Raw genomic sequence first — 18,223 nt, forward strand, 5'->3', positions numbered from 1 at the left:
CAGTGTGGGTATAGATGCTCTTTCCTTTTCTGCTCTGAGTGTGATACTGCTGCTGAAAACACCACTGTGTCTTATCTGCCCTTATTAGAATGAAACTCCCTTAAGAGCAGGGACCCTCTTTGTATTCCCAGCACCCAGTACCATGCTTTGCACATAGTAAGTCCTTTTATCATGCATTCACTGAAAAATCATGTGTAAATCAATGTTTGCTATCTTATGTCACAAATGCAGTCAGAAAAGGGATGCTGGATCAAATTCCTTTGTAAAGCAAACAACATTTTCCAGTGAGAGAAGTCATCACCCTAGCTTATTTTAGTTTAATACCAGGAAGCAGTTTATTACGACTGAAAGAATATTGGTTCTGGAGTCAATGGACCTGGGTTCAAATTCTGCTTTTGATGCCTACTACTTTTGTGACTTTTGGCAAGTCACTTAACTTCCTTGGTCCTCAATTTTTTTTATCTGTAAAATGAGATTAGACTCAGCGGCCTGTGAGATCCCTTCCAGCCCTCAATCTCTTACCTTATGAATTTTTATAACAATAATGATAATGCCTAGCTAGCATTTATATAGCACTTTAAGGTTGAAAAGCACTTTAAAAATATTATCTCATTTTAGCCTCACAACAGCTCTGGGAGGTAAGTGCTATTATCACCATTTTACAGATAAGGAAATTAAGGCAGACAGAAGTTGTCAGTCAATTAGCATTTATTAAGCACATACTGTGCTAAGTGCTTAGAGATATCAAGATAAGTAAAAGAATAAGAAGTCTCTCCTCTCAAGGGGTGTGTGGTCTAATGGGGAGACGGCATGCAAACAAGATGCATAGAAGATATGTTGTAGATCGTCTCAGAGGGATGAAGGAAAATTAAAGAGGGCCAGGAAAGGCTTCTTGTAGAGCTGAGCCTTAAATTAGGAAGCTATTGAGGAGCTAGGTAGCACAATGCATAGTGTACCTGCCCTGGAATCAGGAGGACCCAAGTTCAGATTCAGATACTTACTAGCTGTGTGACCCTAGGCAAGTCACTTAATCTCAATTGCCTCAAAATTTTTTTAAAAAAGGAAGCCAGGGAAGCTAGAAGGTGACATCCAGCATCACATACCTAGGAAGAGTCTGAGGCTTGATTTGAACTCTACTCTTTGTGCTAATAGGTTCAGTACTCTATCAACTGAATCACCTATCTGCCTTTCTTTACTGGTTTTCATTTAAATTTGGTAGAGTTAAAATGTGTGGGAAGTAAAATCAGTTTCATTTCACATGGTACTTATGCCTCCTTTCATTCACATGACACCAAGCAGTTTTAGTTGAGTGTTCAAAAGGGGTTCATTTGCTCTCCTACATAGACTCCATTTCCACAACCATCTTTATGTAATGGCTTTTGTATTTTCTTCTGCCACCCAGCTTGTCCATCCCAAACCTGACCCCTTTTTTTCCAAACTCATCTTTCTCTCCTTCCCTTTCCACCTGTTGGGGAATAAGGAACCAGGCACAGCCTGTGGCCAGGTTGGTCGTATGGGTTGGCTAGAAAGCAAGATTATGGATTAGGTGGGTTCTCAAGGGCCCTCTCAGTCCCTAGAAGTTTCCAATTCTGCTTAAGAGAGATAGTTATTTATCAGGGAGCATTAATTTTCTGATAAAAAAAGAATACAAAAGGGAAGCAGGAAAAGGAGGTGTGTGCAAGTTTATTCAATGTCTGCAAATGAATTAGCTTAGTGCAGGAATTCTCAGAATTTGACCTGGGAAACCCTCAAGGTCCCTTCGACCTACTCAGGAGGTCTAGGAGGTCAAAATTGTCTTCATCAATATCAAGACATCTTAATTTCTAATATGGTAAATATGGAATACTCAAACCCACAAAAACAAAAGCTCTTTGGAGTTCTTAATGATTTTTAAGAGTTAAAGTGATCCTGAGACCAAAACAGGTTGGCGAACTACTGGATTAGTTATTTGGTTAGAGCAGAGTATTGCAGAGACCAAGGTCAGAGGTCTGTGGATGAAGTAGCTTCCTAGATAGACAATGTATTATTTATTTGTAGATGTCATCCCTCCGCAGGGGTAGCCATCTCACAAGTGTTTGGCCTCTATCACAAAGAAAACTAGGCAAGAGCATTTAAATAGCTTAACATATCTCATTCCTCTTCTGAAGGGTTGAGGGGCAGAGTATTACCTTGAAATAACTGGAAACCCATATTCTGATGATGGTGGGTCAGTAACACCATCTTCACGGGTGTAAAAGGGGCATAGTATTTTAGGAACAAATATGAAACTAGGCTCCTGGAGTTGAAGTGTCTGTTCCATTTTCTTCAGTTCAGATGTTGGAAGACCTTGAATAAGGAGGTGCCTGGGAAATTTGGACAACTATAATTATGTTCAAATACAAAAATCCCAATTTATAAGAAAACTTCAAGATCTGTGCAAGTACTTAAAAGTACAATTGCCTCCTTGGCCTTAATCAAGAAAACAGCTGTCCTGGTAATCATGTTCAATTGTTGGGTACCTCATTCCAGCCTTGATTTGGCTGATCTGAGAAGGAGAAGCTACTGATGTGTCTAGAATACATTGCTGTATACCATTTGTAGTTTTTTTCTTGTTTCCTGGATACGTTCCTCAGGGCTCCCTGGGGATTCAAATTTGTGTTTTTTCTGCCCTGGAAATTTGGAAGCAAAATAAATATGCTTTCAAAGCTATTTTTAGCCCTCAGCTGTACAGTAGACTACTGTTTAGGGTTAAACAGGACCTTTTCCATCAATCATCCTATCTCTCTTGCATCTCCAATCTTTCTCTGCTGACTCCTTTTTGGCCTATAAAGGTGCTCAGCCTTTGCCTTTCCAGGCACAATCTTCTTTGGGTCTAGCAACTCCCTTGGGCTCCCATTGTGTTTGCCACAATCAGGAAGAAGGGAACTTGATCATGGAGCAGGCAGCAGCTATTGCAGGGCATCAGGTTCTTGTCCCCTTTGAGGCTGGTAGGCAGCCTCGAAAGGCAGGTCTAACTAAGGCTTCTGAGTCAATGCCTCTAACCTATTCCCCTCATGTTGTATAGGCATCATCATGAGCGAAAAGTGATTGTGATTGTGATTTTCAGGTAGTCTAGCCCTGGTGTTTTTGGTTTCCCTGTTTTTACTTTCCTCTTAGATCCATTTTTGTGTTCTTCTTTGTTGGTGTCACTGTGGAGTGTCTAGAGTCTCATGTAGCACGCTGTAAACTTTTTGAGATCTTAAGGCATAGCATATGCCAAAGAATTGGGCAATGATGACACTGTATCACAAAGTCAGCAAAAGCTATATTCTTAAAAAACACCTTCTGAGTCCTCTCTTGTTATTTTGGGGGTGCCTGTACCAGAGTCACAGGACCCTCATAGTCAGAAATCTAAAGACCATGACATACCTATGTATCTCTCCTTCCCTTCACTGTCAGATTTCTTTTTTAAAAAAATTTCTTTTATTAATTTCTTTTGATTTATCAATAGTCATTTCCATATGCTTTTGAGTTTAAAATTTTTCTCCCCCTTCCTCCCCACCACCCTCCCCAAGATGGCACACAATCTGATATATACATTTACAGTCCTATTAAACATATTTTCACATTAGTGATATTGTAAGTAAAAATGAAAACCAATAGGAGGAACCATCAGAAAGAGGAAACAAAACTCAATAGAAGAGAAAAAAAATAGCAATTCAACTTCCATAGTACTTTCTTTGGACGTGGATAGCATTTTCCATCACAAGGCCTTTGGAGATGTCTTAGATGCTTGTATTGCTGAGAAGGGTTAAGTTTATTGATATCAGTTATCGTACAATGTGGCTGTTACTGTGTACAACGTTCTCTTGGTTCTGCTCACTTCACTCAGCATCAGACCATACAAGTCTTTCCAGGTTTTCCTGCAGTCAGCCTGTTCATCATTTCTTATAGCACAATAGTATTCCATTACATTCATATATCACAACTTGCTCAGCCATTCCCCAATTGATGGGCATCCTCTCAGTTTCCAATTCTTTGCCACCACAAAAAGAGTTGCTATGAGTAGTTTTGTACATGTGGGTCCTTTTCCCATTTGTTTGATCTCTTTGGGATATAGCCCTAGAAATGGTATTGCTGGTTCAAAGGGTATGCGCATTTTTATAGCCCTTTGGGCATAGTTCCAAATTGCTCTCCAAAATGGTTGGATCATTTCACAACTCCACCAACAGTGTATTAGTGTTCCAATTTTCCCACATCTTCTCCAACATTTATCATTTTCCTGTTTTGTCATATTGGCCAATCTGATAGGTGTGATGTGCCACCTCGGAATTGTTTTGATTTGCATTTCTCTAATCAATAATGATTTAGAGCATTTTTTCATATGACTATAGATGGCTTTAATTTCTTCATCTGAGAACTGTCTGTTCATATCCTTTGACCACTTATCAATTGGGGAATGGCTTGCACCATCAGATTTCTTGAAAAAGTAACTTCTTCATCCTCTCATTGTTTGTGATTTGGCTTCCATTTGTATTGCTTTACAGAAATTGTTCATTTTGAATGACATGGGTCATCAGATCTCATGACCTTTTCTCCTTGGAATAGAGGCCATGTCACATCTTCCTTGCTGTCTTTTTTGATTTTATCGATGTCTACTTTCTTCTGGAAACTCTTCTGCTTTGACTTCTGTGATGGAACACTATGCCTGCTTTCCTTTAATGTCTCTCACCATTTCTTTGCTGTATCCTTCCCTGGCTTCTCTTCCTCAACCCACTGCCTAAGATTGTGTTGTCAGCTTGATATTCTCCTCTCTTCCCATGTTCTCTTTCTACAGTCTTATCCACTCTCATGAGTTCAACTATCTCTGCTATCTAAATGACTCTCAAATCTGTTTCTAGTGTGAACTTTCTCAAAATTCCAGTCTCAGATTTCCATCTTGATGTTTCACCAGCATCCCTAATTCCAAGTAACTCCTATGTCCAATTTGTTTTTTTTTCTTTTTCTTTTCTTTTTTTTTTTTTTCTGGCTAGGCAATGGGGTTAAGTGACTTGCCCAGGGTCACACAGCTAGTAAGTGTTATATGTCTGAGGCTGGATTTGAACTCAGGTCCTCCTGACTTCAGGGCCAGTGCTCTATCCAGTGCGCCACCTAGCTGCCCCTGATTTTTTTTTTTAATTGTCAACCACATGTACAAAATATTTATAGCAGCTCTTTTGGTGGCGGCAAAGAATTGGAAATCAAGAGGATGCCCATCAATTAGAGAATGGCTGAACAAGTTGTGGTATATGAATCTAATGGAATACTATTGTGCTATAAGAAATAATGAGCAGGCGGATTTCAGAAAAAAACTGGAAATATTTACATGAACTGATGCTGAGTGAAGTGAGCAGACCCAGGAAAACATTATATACAATAATAGCAACATTGTGCAATGACTGACTTTGATAGACTTAGCTCTTCTCAGAAATACATTGGTCTAAGATAATTCCTAAAGACTCATGATGGAAAATGCTATCCACATCCAGAGAAAGACATATGGAGTGTGAATGCAGATTTAAGCATACTATTTTCCCTTTTTGTTTTTGTTTTTTATTTCTTGTGGTTTTTCCCTTTTGTTCTGATTCCTCTTTCACAACATGACTAATATGGAAATATGTTAAATATGATTGTGCTTACTGTCTTGGGGAAGGGGATTTGGGGTGGGGTTCCACTTCCAGGAGCCAAGATGGAGGAGTAAGAAGTAAGTCGCTCTCACTGTCCCTTATTAACCTCTGAAAGCCCAGAAAATATTGCCCTAGGAAAAACCCTGGAACAGCTGAACCAGAAAAAAACAGGGTACAGCAGTCCATTAGCCCAGGAAGCTTGAGGAATTAGTGGGAAAGGCCCCTCTTGCCCTGGGGGAAGGGGAGCAATACAGAATGGGAGGTATTTCAGCAAGCTAGCGGAAAGCCCCACCTCAGCATACCAGGGGGAGATCCTGAACCCCAGTGGTGGAGCAGGCAAACACCAACACCAGGACCCCCGAGTGCCTCAGTACGGGCAGGGGAACCAGTGGAAACTGGCTGGGAAAACCACCATGTGACAAGTCTTCCAGTGCCTCAGCAAAATTCTGGGAAGTGCAGCTCCAAGGGGGAAACCCCACCGTGAGAAATATCCCACAGCAGTGAAACATCCATCTGAAAGGAGCCAAAGAAAGCAAAAGGCCCCTAGGTTCAGTGTTGCTGATTTCAGCCCAATACCAGGTAAGCTGCCAGAACCCTACAGCCTCCAACTGCCAGCATTGGAGGCCCAGCATACTAAGCCAGTGACCAGGCCCTGGGCTCCCAACACAAGAAGCTTGGATCAGTGCCCCCTGGTCTCCAGCAGGAGAGCTCAATCTCTTTAAAGGCCAGGAAATAAGCAAACACCATGAACAAAAAGAAACTCACTATAGATTCTTATTATGGGAACAGTGAAAAATCAAGACAGAAACTCTGAAGAAGACAACATTGTTAACAAAACCACATCTGGAACCTCAAAAGGAAATATGAACTGGTCTGAAGCCCAAAAAGCCTTCTTGGATTAGCTCAAGAAGGATTTTAAAAACCAAATAAGAAAGGTAGAAGAAAACTTGGGAATAGAAATGAGAGGTATGCAAGAGAGTCAATAGCTTGGAAAAGGAAGGACAAAAAATAACTGAAGAAAACAACTCCTTAAAAAGCAGAATTGGCCAAACAGAAAAGGAGACACAAAAACTCACTGAGGAGAAGAATTCCTTAAAAAATAAAATGGGCCAAATGGAAAAGGAGGTACAAAATCTAATAGAAAAAAACAATTTGTTAAAAATTAGAATTGGGCAAATGGAAGCTAATGAGTCTGAGAGAGTGAGAATCAGTTGAGCAGAAACAAAAGAATGAAAAAAAGATGGAAATGGAAGGGGAAGGGAAAAGAGGGAGGGAGAAAAAAATATGGAACACAAAATCTTATAAAAGTGAATGTTGAAAGCTATCTTTACATGTAATTTGAAAAAATAAAATACCATTAATTGGAAAAAGAAATTGTTAAGCACCAACCATGTGATGTTTCCTTTGCTAGGTACTGAGAGCATAAAAATGAAACAAGATACTGTTCCCAAGATCACAATTTAGTAGGGAGAGTTGGGGGAATTATAGATAAATACATAGATAACTATCATATAAGCTACAATATGGTAAGTGTGCAGCAACAGTGTTACCTAATGGATAGATAGCTGGTCTTAAAGTCAGAAAAACCTGAATGTGAGTTATTCCTCTGACAAATACTGACTGTGTGACCTTGGAAAAGTCACTTACCTTTTCAGTGCCCTAGGCAGCTTTCTAAGACTGTAAGTTGCAGAGCAGAGACCAGCTGGCAAATGGAGTTTCTTCTCTGGGAGTTCCTTGTACCAATAAAATCACAGGTCTAGTCACTCAGTACCTTGAACCATCTTTGCTTTCCATTTTTCTTGCCTTTTCAGTTGTTCCAGTCATGTCTGACTCTTTGTGACCTCATTTGGAGTTTTCTTGGAAGATATTAAGGGGGTTTGCCATTTCCTCTTCCAGTTAATTTTACAGATGAGGAAACCGAGGCAAACAGGGTTATGAGAATTGCCCAGGGTCACACAGCTATTAAGAGTTTAAGGCCAGGTTTGAACTCAGGTCTTTCTGAGTCCAGGCCTCAGTTTCCTCTGTCCTGAGTCCTATCCACTGCGTTTCCTAGCTACCTCCTCTTTCTTGCCTCTCACACTCAAATCAGTTACCAAATCCTGTCATTTCCAATTTTACAATATTTCTTGTATCTGTTCTCCACTGTTACCAGTGTAATTTTTTTTTTTAATTTTTACTGCTCACTCTTACTATTGCAATAATCTGTGCTCCTGAGGAGCTGTCTCTCATGCCTTCAATGCTCTCCTTCCTCTTCTTTTCTCTACTTCTTCATTTCTCTGGGCCCCTTCAAGTCTCAACTCAAACCCTACCTTCTGTAAGAGACCCTTTCCGGTTCCCCCAGAGGTTAGTACCATCCTTTCTGAGCATACTTTCCATCCACCTTTCAATTACACATATCAATAGAGTTTGAATTTTTAAAAAATGAATGTGAAAAACTTTCTTTACATGCAACTGGGGAAAAAATAAAATATTATTTATAAAAAATAATGATGTTACAGATAATCCAAGATAAATGATAATCCTGAAATCATTTCTGTTTGATTTTTTCCCCATCTTCCTAAATCACTCCTCAGTTTAATTAATGGTAAAATGTATTATGGATCATTGGACCATAGTACTTAGAAATCAACATTACCTTAGAGATCATTTGGTTCACTAAGTGCATCCTACCCTCCCATCCTACCCCAGCTTTCCATTTTGTAGATGATGATACTGAGGCCTAGAGAAGTGCATCAAATGTCATTGGGGTCACACAGATAACTCTACTGTATCTTCCAGCTCTAAAGTGTTATTATCTTTATGCTATGTAGTGCAACTGATAGAGAGCTGATGTTTGAGTTGGAAAGAGTTGTGTTCAAGTCTTACCTTTAACATTGTGCTGACTCTGTGGCCCTGAGCAAGTCATTTAACCTCATAGAAGAGGCAACCCTGGTTAAATGACGTGCCCAGAGACACATAGCTAGTAATCATCTGAGACTACATTTGAACTCAGGTCCTCCTGACTCTAGGGCTGGTGATGTATCCACTGCGCCACCTAGTTGCCCCTGGAAATTTTTTAAGACAATAAATTGTAGCATAGTTGCTGACTTGTACTATTAGAGGGATTTTCCTTTTCCTCCTTGAGAGATCCAGTACTGATAAAATCACAGGTCCAGGGGAAAAAAGATTAAAAAAGGGGTTATTTTCCCTCAGATTAGTATTAATTTTTTTTTTTGTATTCTTGGAGCATACACAAGTGGATGGTGGGTGGAAGGCAATGCTGAGTGTCAGCAGGTACAGTTCTGCATGGCTAGGATGCAGGCACCTGTCAAGAAATCAATAAGCCCACTGGCACTCAAGCCGTGCCCACCACGCAATCACAAACAGCAAGAACGACTTAGCTGTCAAATAAGGAAGCGGTTATTACTAACAAGTCACATTCATATAGCATTCTAAGACTTACAAAGTGCTTTTCTCATAATAATCAGATGAATTCAACAGTACACATATTATTGTTACCATTTTACAGATTAGACTCTAACATTATGGTAGTCTCCGACTGCTATTTTGTAGAGAGAAACTTTATTCAGTTTCACAGATCAAATTTACATGCAGGACAATATGAATTAGAAAATTCCCCACTTTCAGCATTCATCTTGGTCACTGACTGGTTGTGTGAGCTTGGGCAACTTGACCTATTGGGGCCTCAGTTTCTCTATTTGTAAAATGAGTGGATTGAACTAGATGGTCACAAGATCCCTTCAGACCCTACCATTCTTTTAGAAGGTTCACTTAAAATGTCAGAGCTGGAAGGGACCTTAGAAATCATATCCACTAATTGCTTCCTAATGACCTGTTGTGTGAGCTTATATGTCTTCCTCAGGATCTAAGCATTTGGAAAAGGCCTCATGGAAGTATGGTCCATCCATGTATTCCTAGGGTAGGAGGATACTCAATAGTAACATGCCTATCTGTGGTTAAGGGACAACTAGGTGGTGCAGTGGATAGAGTACCAGGTCTGGAATCAGCAAGACTCATCTTCATGAGTTCAAATCTGGCCTCAGACACTTACCAGCTATGTGACCCTGGCAAGTCACTTCACCCTGTTTGCCTCAGTTTCCTCTGTAAAATGAGCTGGAGAAGGAAATGGAAAACCACTCCAATATCTTTGCCATGAAAACCCCCAAAAGGTTACAAAGAGTCAGACATGACTGAAATGACTGAATAACAAAAATCTTTGGTTAACAGGAAGTAACAAGGAATTTGGCCATGACTGGCCAGATTATTAGGAGTGGGAGACGCTGATCTGAAATGGCCTCAGTCAAGGTTAGCTAGATTCTTCTCTATGTGAGGCAATGTAATGTTATGAATAAAGAGTGGACACTGTGGTTCAGAGGCTCCTCCTTCTGTCTCTTGTACTTGGATGATATAAGGAAACTGTCCTGGGATGACAATGCTTCTATTGGTTGTTAGTTTTTTTTCTCAAAATAGCCTTTTTTCTTTTTAGGAAAAGGAGATGTGTTTGGAGATGTGTTCTGGAAGGAAGCCACGCTTGCCCAGTCCTGTGCCAATGTCAGGGCCTTAACCTACTGTGACCTGCATGTGATTAAGCGGGATGCCCTGCAGAAAGTGCTAGAATTCTACACAGCCTTCTCTCACTCCTTCTCGAGAAACCTCATCCTCACATACAATCTGAGGAAAAGGGTAAGTGAATTCTTCCAAGATTTGTCGGTGCAGTGTTGGGTCAGTGTCTTGACTGGAAAATAGTCAGTTGAAAGCTAGAGATCAGGACTTTGGCTGAGATCTCTTTGTTGCCTGATTCCCAAGGCCCACACTGTGGAGCAGATTGGCTTGGAATCTTTGCCCTTCTCAGTTTCCATCCTTGGCTCGTTCACCCTTCCTTAGGCAGCTTGGTGGCTTCCTGCTCCCAAAGCAGAGAAAAGCCTTTGGTAGAGGTGAAGAAAGAGTGTGTGTTCCCTGAGGAGGAAGAGGTGGGGTTTTGGGTTTGGATTTTTTTGGTATGGCCTTCTTCTGGTGACTCGTAGGCCCCAGGTCATTTTCAGAATGTCCAAAGCATAAGGGCTGTCAGCCTTGATTATCAGGATATGCACCTTCCAAAGATAAACTGTTATCTCCATGGTGATTGTGGTTTGTGGTGGGGCATGTTTGTTGTTAACAGGTTGGTAATGCAATAAAAACAGATGAGAAAATGATTTAATCAGGTCCGGGAAATGTGGAAGTTATGAAGTTTGATATCTCAGAGGATTTTTTTTTCTGTAACTGCCAACTCAGCTGGTTTGGAAAATGATTAACAATGTATGAGCCAGACAATTTTTCATCTGAAGTACTTTCTTTAAATCTCAAATCATCTGAATTGCTCCATTGATCTCAGCAAGTATTAAACTATTTGTCTTGTTTCCTTTTGATTTTCATCTCATTGGTTCCCATGCATTTCATCTTGCTTTCTCTCTATTAAATCAAGTCACAGGATAGCTAGCCCTGGTGCAGTACAGAGGCAGGGGGAGAAGACAGGCATCATTTTGAGTGATGGTTACAAGAAGCCAAAATCAGGCAGCGAGATTGGTTTGCTTTGTAGGATGCCCAATTTCACATCAGCATCAATCATTTCCTTTTGTTTGGCCATGTGTAATAGGGCAACCAGAGACTAGAGTCTAGTGCTGTTTGCCATCAACCAGCATCTCCTTACGCCTAGTCCTGTTTTCATCTTGGCCATTGACTGGTTGTGTGAGCTTGGGCCGCTTGACCTATTGGAGCCTCAGTTTCTCTATCTGTAAAATGAATGCATTGAACTAGATGGTCACAAGATCTCTTCAGACTCTACCATTCTTGTAGAAGTTTCACTTAAAATGTCAGAGCTGGAAGGGACCTTAGAAATTATGTCCACTAATTGCTTCCTCTTACATATGAGGAAATGGAAGACATTTTAGTCCACTCTCTGAGTTATCTTCAGCCCTGATAACAGAAAAAAAACTGGATTAAAAAGCGGAGCCACAACCCCCAATCCCAACTCCCGTTTGCAGAGTTCCTAGTTTTCCAGGTTCTCAAATTCAGTGGTAGACACAGGATCGTAAGATGTGGCAGAGGAAGGGGCCAAGTGTCACAGTGGATAGAGCACTGAGCCCAGAGTCAGGAAGACCTGAGTTCAAAGACCCTGGACAAGTTACCTAACTCAGGGGTAGGGAACCTGAGGTCTCAAGGCCACATGTGGCCTTCTAGGTCCTTGGGTGAGACCTTTTGATTGAGTCCAAGTTTTACAGAAAAAAAATCCTTTTGTTAAGGGGATTTGTTCTGTGAAGTTTGGATTCAGTCAAAGGGCTGTACTTGAGATCACATATAGCTTTAAGGCCACAGCTTCCCCACCCCTCACCTAACATCTGTCTGCCTTAGTTTCCTCAACTGTAAGATGGGAATAGTAATAGCACTTGTTTCACAGGGTTGTTGTAATGATGAAATGAGACATTCGTAAAGTACTTAGCACAGTCCTGGCATATAGTAGGTGCTTAGTAAATGCTTGTTTCCTTCCAATCCTATAAATTTTCCTTTCTTCCCTTCCTTTCCTTAGGAAAGAAAAAAAACATCTAAGGACCAGAGGGGAAAAAATATTTTGCCTACCATCAACTTCTGGCCTTGTTTTATGGACCTGAAATAAATATGTATTACTTCTTAGTGACTTGTGTGCATGTATGTGTGTGTGTGTGTGTGTGTGTGTGTGTGTGTGTGTGTGTGTGTGTTGAGACTCAGTTTCTCTGTCTCACCCAAACTGGAACTACTCACAGGCCAATCTTCTAGCTGATTGGCTTGGAATCTTTGCCCTGCTCAGTTTCCATCCCTGGCTCGTTCACCCTTCCTTAGGCAGCTTGGTGGCTTCCTGCTCCCAGAGACTCAACTCTGTGGATGCCAGACCTAGTGAGGATGCCAGATCAGCGTTAGCCCTTAGCTTTAGCCCAGCACAGAACCTCTGCTTCAGCCTGGCTGGTAGCAGGCCTGTGCCAGCACTCCTGGCTTTAGAGGCTTACTGTTAATTGACTCTTAAAAGACCCACCTTCTTGACATTCTGCTTTATTCCTAGTTTCCCTACTTAAAAATCAAAGAATCTCTTTGGCCAAGGTTTGCAGTGATTTTGCCTTCGTGGCAGTCTCTCAGTTACTGTGATTCCAGATTTGAAATATATATATTTCCTGAGAATCACCAAGGGGATTACTGAGTTATAGCACAGCCCTTGTGTGTTTTATGGGGGTGACTCGGTCTTTACTCTTTAGCATAGCTTCCTGATGTGTGGGAGCTCAGGACATTTGCTAGTGGGCTTCTGCATAGGGATCTTTAGCCAAGTGGCTTGGTTCCTTTGGGGAGGTGGGGCTGGGACAGGGTGGGGGAGTATGTGTGAAAGCAGTCATTGATTGCAATCAGCATTCAATGTTGCTGAGAACACAGGTGGGAAAAAAAACCCAACAAAACAGTTCAGGTTGCCTAGGGAAGACATAGTCATTGGGGATGGCCTGCAGATCAAGTTCATCTATTTTCAAATAACAGTTTCAGAACATTTTGCTTAGCATGAGATAGTTGACTTGCAAATGGATCAAGTGAAGTACAAATGAGATCATTTATCAAAAATCATGTTGTTGTTCAGTTATTTCAGTCGTGTCCGACTCTTCATGACTCCATTTGAGGTTTTCTTGGCAAAGATATTGGAGTGGTTTGTCATTTCCTTCTCCAGCTCATTTTACAGATAAGGAAACTGAGGCCAACAGGGTTACGTGATTTGCCCAGGGTCACACCGCTAGTGAGTGTCAGGCTGGAATTGAACTCAGGAAGATTAGTCTTCCTAACTCTAGGCCTGGTGCTCTCTGCACTATGGCGTCACTTAGCTGCCCAGAAGGGACCTTAGATGCCCTCATTTTGTAAATTAGGACACTGAGCTCCAGAGCAGTTGTCCAATGTTATGTAGGTAGGAAGTGTCAGAGGACAGTTCGAACCCAGGGGCTTCTTCTCCAAAGACAGGTGCCCCTGCTTTACATTTACCCGTCACATGCGCCTTCTTGTTAGGCGATAAGAACTTGCGGTTTTCAGCCTTACTGCTGTAGTTTCTCATCGTGACCCTCTGAGAATTAATTCATAGTTATACAGGGCATGGAAGATGAGAACATTACATGCAAGAATTACTCTTATAGCTATTTTTCTCCTGGCAGAGTGAAGTGTATTCTTATAGCTGTTTATATCTTGGCCAAATTAAGTGCATTCTTTGCAAAGATGCCGGAGAACACAGTGCTTTCTGCTCTACTTTGGTAAATCTGTTTTACAAAGAAGCCAGTGTGTTTGTTCATTGGCATTATGGACCACATGTGCTCCGAACCGAAGGCTTTTATTTTTCTTTGCAAATGGTGCATTTCATTCTATCACGTCAAGAAGCTTAAAAAATGAAGAGAAGGCGGGTGTTTAAGGACACGCTTACCTGGAGAGGCAGACGCTCTTCAGAATGTGAGTGCCAGGAAGGGGACAATCTCATGGCAATAATTTGTCTCTCTACGCTGCATGGGAGCCTGCCCAGCTGTGCTCCAGCTCTGATTCAGTATAGATAATTGTGAATGGTCATTGGCAACAGGTTCCCTTGTAACTACATGTAGATCTTTGCTCACAGAAGGAACTTGGGATGCCCTAATATTCCTGGGAAAAGCACCAGCATCCTGACCCTCAGCTCTGAAACATCAGAGAGGTCAAGGTTATCATCATATTTTTGCTTTGGCTGTGACAAGGCCCTTGACCAAATTTCTTTGACGGAGAGAGAGACTGAGGCAATTTGATAACTTAGATAAGGTTACCAGAGTTAAGAGACTATGTTTGAGAAAGAGCATAAGGCCCTCCTTCTCTACTCTACCCCCACCCATCCCACAGTGTAAAATAGCTAATGAAGAGGAATTTGAGCCTTGGGTAATCCAAGACAGATGGAACCATGGGCTGTCAGTTCCTGGTCATTCCATTCTATGTGTGCTCTTTCCATTGGTCTTTTTCTGTGCTTGAGAAATGATCCAACAAAGATGTATTAAGAGCTCATTCTGTGCAAAACACTATGCTAGGTCTGGGGGAGACAAAAATATAAAGGAAACACTTTCCAGGAAGTTGACATCAGGGCATTGAACACATAGCACATATGTAGACTTGGGGCTCACTCTGCCAACCCCACTTGCATTGGTAGGTTGAGTCTCTCTCCAGAGCTTGACTGCCTCTCCCCAAAATGGTTCTAGGCGTTGGCTTAGAGATAGTGGGGGGGGTTCTTTTAATGCATAGTAACTCTAGTTCACTTAGTATAATTTACAGAAATTAAAGTATCAATTAAAAGTTAAGTATCAATCATGTACAGAACACCATACTTTCACACATTTTTCAGTCAATGATTAGACCTCTTTATTGGTAGGCAACATTAACAACCTCTTATTCACTTCTACTTATCTCCTGTTGGGGCCATCCTACTATTGCCCTCATTTACCTTACCAATAGCTCTGTCAGAGTCTCATAAAGTGAACTTTTTTTTTTCATTTGTCTTTATAATTTATCTCCCCTTTAGTTTCATTCTCGATGTTGCTCAGCTTTTTAGGTTCTGGGAGATTGGTTCCTTCTGCCTCAGTGATGAGAGTTTGGAATTTTTCCCCCACTAAAATCATTTGGACGGTGAAAGAGATGTACCATAATTAGAAAATGGATTGCGCAAAAGATTGGGCCATTAATAACAGTCAGCTTGTTTGATAATTGTCATTTAGCTAATTGGTAGGGTGATTCTCAGCCCTCCTACTTTTAGCCAATATCTGTTGTGTATTTGGATGCCTTGCAGGTTTTTTTTTTTTGCTTTTTTAAAGTTAATTTGGGTCAGGGGAGTTTTAGAAGGTAAGTGGGCTCAATACCAAGGCTTCTTGTCAAAGAAGATGCCATATAATTTAGTGATTACTTATTTCCTAAAAGTGAGGCTGACGTAGTGAGTCATCTTGGATATGTACATTTTTAGCATACTTCAATCAAAGGGAATTTTACATTGGTAAAGGTCATACCAAAGCTTTGGAAAAAGCATTATCATACATAGAACAGGTCAACATTCCAATCCTAAGCTTCCCCCCAGTCCAGAACAAATTATGTAGAAGTGGGAAGCTTTGGGGAAATAAAAGGCTTGGTTATAAATAAAAGCCCTCAGAAATATCATCCTTCGCCAATTAAAAAAAATGAGCTTCTGTTTTGAAATGGTCTTCACAGTCTCCTCTCTTTCATGCCATCTATTGTAATGGCGACAGTTGAAATAAAAACACCAAAGGCTATCAACCTTTTAACAATACACTAGGAATACTTGCACACATGTTCAGGAAGGAGAGGGCTAAATCGCTATCAAGTTCCTCCTGATTCACAAAGAACTATACAGGCAAAGGAAGTGTGTGTGTGTTGTGTGTGTGTGTGTGTGTGTGTGTGTGTGCGCGCGTGCGTGTGTGCGCGCGTGTGTGTGCGCGTGTGTGCGCGTGCATGTGTGTGTGCGCGCGCGTGTGTGTGAGTGTGCGCGTGTGTGTGAGTGTGTGCGCGTGTGTGAGTGTGCGCGTGTGTGTGTGAGTGTGCGCGTGTGTGTGAGTGTGCGTGTGTGTGTGCGCGCGCGCGCGTGTGTGCGTGCGTGTGTGTGTGAGTGTGCACGCGTGTGCGTGTGTGTGTGTGCGTGTGTGTGTGTGTGTGTGAGTGTGCGCGCGCGCGTGTGTGTGTGCGTGTGTGTGTGTGTGTGTGTGTGTGTGTGTGTGTGTGTACATTGATTCCCCTAGCATGATCAGATATTTGTACCCTAGACTTCCATGATAATTCTGGTGTCAGGGAACAAATATTATACATACTATATAAAGTTTCCTTGTCATAGTGAGATTAATATTGCTATAGTTATCAATAATAATAACTACCATTTCTATATTACTTAAAGGTTTGCAAAGCATTTCATAAATATTATCTCATTTTATCCTCACAACAGTCCTGGAAGGTATGTTAAATACTTTTTTATAGTATTTATATAACCATTATATATGTATGTATGTATACATACATACATATATGATGCACATAACATACACACACACACACACACACACACATATATATATACATATATTATATATAATAGTTGAGGAAACTCAGGTGTAGAAAGCTTAAGTAACTTTTTCAGGTTCATATAATTAGTAAGTATCCAGGATTTGAGTTCAGGCCTTCCTGCCTCCATGTCCAGCACTCTATCTATTACACTTCATGGAATTAACTGGCTGATCTAATCCCTTCTTTTTATAGATGAAGGAAGTTAAATGATTTTTTCCAACAAGTAGCAAGCATGAAAAGTGAGTTTTGAACCTAAGCTCTCTGACTACAAAGTCAGGATTATTCCATATAGGTTTTGTAATTTCAGAAAGAAAATGCTACGTCTCCTACTAAGGTATAGGAGACTAGCCTTTTATTGGGCAACCAGGACTTGAAGTGGAATGTCATGGGGGAAGCTATCCTACTTCTCAGGAAAACCTAAAACCTTATTTTAATATCTATATCTATGGACAATCCAAGTTCATGATTGATGGTAAGTGAGGTGTTTTATAATAAGGTTTTAAGGTGTTTCCTGATGCTTTTCCCACTTAAAATACTTAGGATTCTGATCTCCCACTTTGTCTGTATTGGAGAAAGCAAATAGAGGGTTGGGCCATGGTTTGGCCTAAAATTATTATCTCTCTCTTCTGGGAATTCCAAAAGCCAGTCAGGTGCCTAAAAATGAGAAAGAAGGAGTTGACCTGGACAGTATCCAGGATGAATCATTCAGCAATCCATGTGTAAGCACTAGGAGGGTCACAGCACACTGGCTTGTTAATCAGAGTGACTTCTGAAGAATGGGATCTGCCAGACTAATCCCTGATCTAATTTCCTCCAGTGATAAAGTAGAGAAAGCAGTAGCTTTGGAGGTGTGAAGAGGAGTTAGGGGGAGGAGGATGGTCATTTATCTTGACTTTATCCAGAGGATAGTCTCATCAGCTGGGGATAGAATATGAAACTTGGAAGAAAACCAATTTTAGACCCCACCTCTGAAATTTGCTGGCTGCACGACTGAGGGCAAGTTACTTAACCTCTTTGAAGCTCAGTTTTTCATCTGTCAAGTGGAAAAAATAATACTGATAGATGACTTCTAGGGTTGTTGAAAGGTTCAAATTATTTATGATGTACATAAAGTTCTTTTCAATCTTGAGAGTGCTCTGTAGGTGCCAGTGACTATTAATATGCCTCACCATAATAACTCAGACAAGCTAAGCAGCTTGGTGGCACAGTAATGGAGTATCGTACCTGAAGGTAGAAAGTCCTGAGTTACAATCTAGACCAGGGTGGGGAACCTTTGGCCTGGAGGGCCACATGTGGCCCTCTAGGTCCTCAAGTTCAGCCCTTTGATTGAATCAAACTTCACAGAACAAATCTCCTTAATGAAAGGATTTGTTCTGTAAACTCAATCAAAAGGTCACACCAAGAACCTAGAAGGCCACATGTGACTTCAAGGCTACAGGTTCCCACCCCTGATCTAGACTCACACAGTTACTAACTGGCTGACTCTGAGCAAATCTCTT

At 41.1% G+C, this 18,223-nt stretch overlaps 1 protein-coding gene across 1 annotated transcript in view; it reads left to right on the forward strand.

Annotated features, from left to right (window-relative positions):
• The window catches only part of KCNH1 (potassium voltage-gated channel subfamily H member 1), a 502,700-nt gene that overhangs the window by 323,573 nt on the left and 160,904 nt on the right, over positions 1-18,223 (forward strand). Inside the window, exon 10 of the mRNA XM_021007863.2 lies at positions 10,111-10,307. Coding sequence (XP_020863522.1) covers positions 10,111-10,307 — 197 coding nt within the window. The remainder of the gene's footprint in view (positions 1-10,110; positions 10,308-18,223) is intronic.

Source organism: Phascolarctos cinereus, unplaced genomic scaffold (genome assembly GCF_003287225.1).
Source record: "Phascolarctos cinereus isolate Bilbo 61053 unplaced genomic scaffold, phaCin_HiC Scaffold_5;HRSCAF=322, whole genome shotgun sequence".
In the NCBI taxonomy this organism is placed as follows: domain Eukaryota; kingdom Metazoa; phylum Chordata; class Mammalia; order Diprotodontia; family Phascolarctidae; genus Phascolarctos; species Phascolarctos cinereus.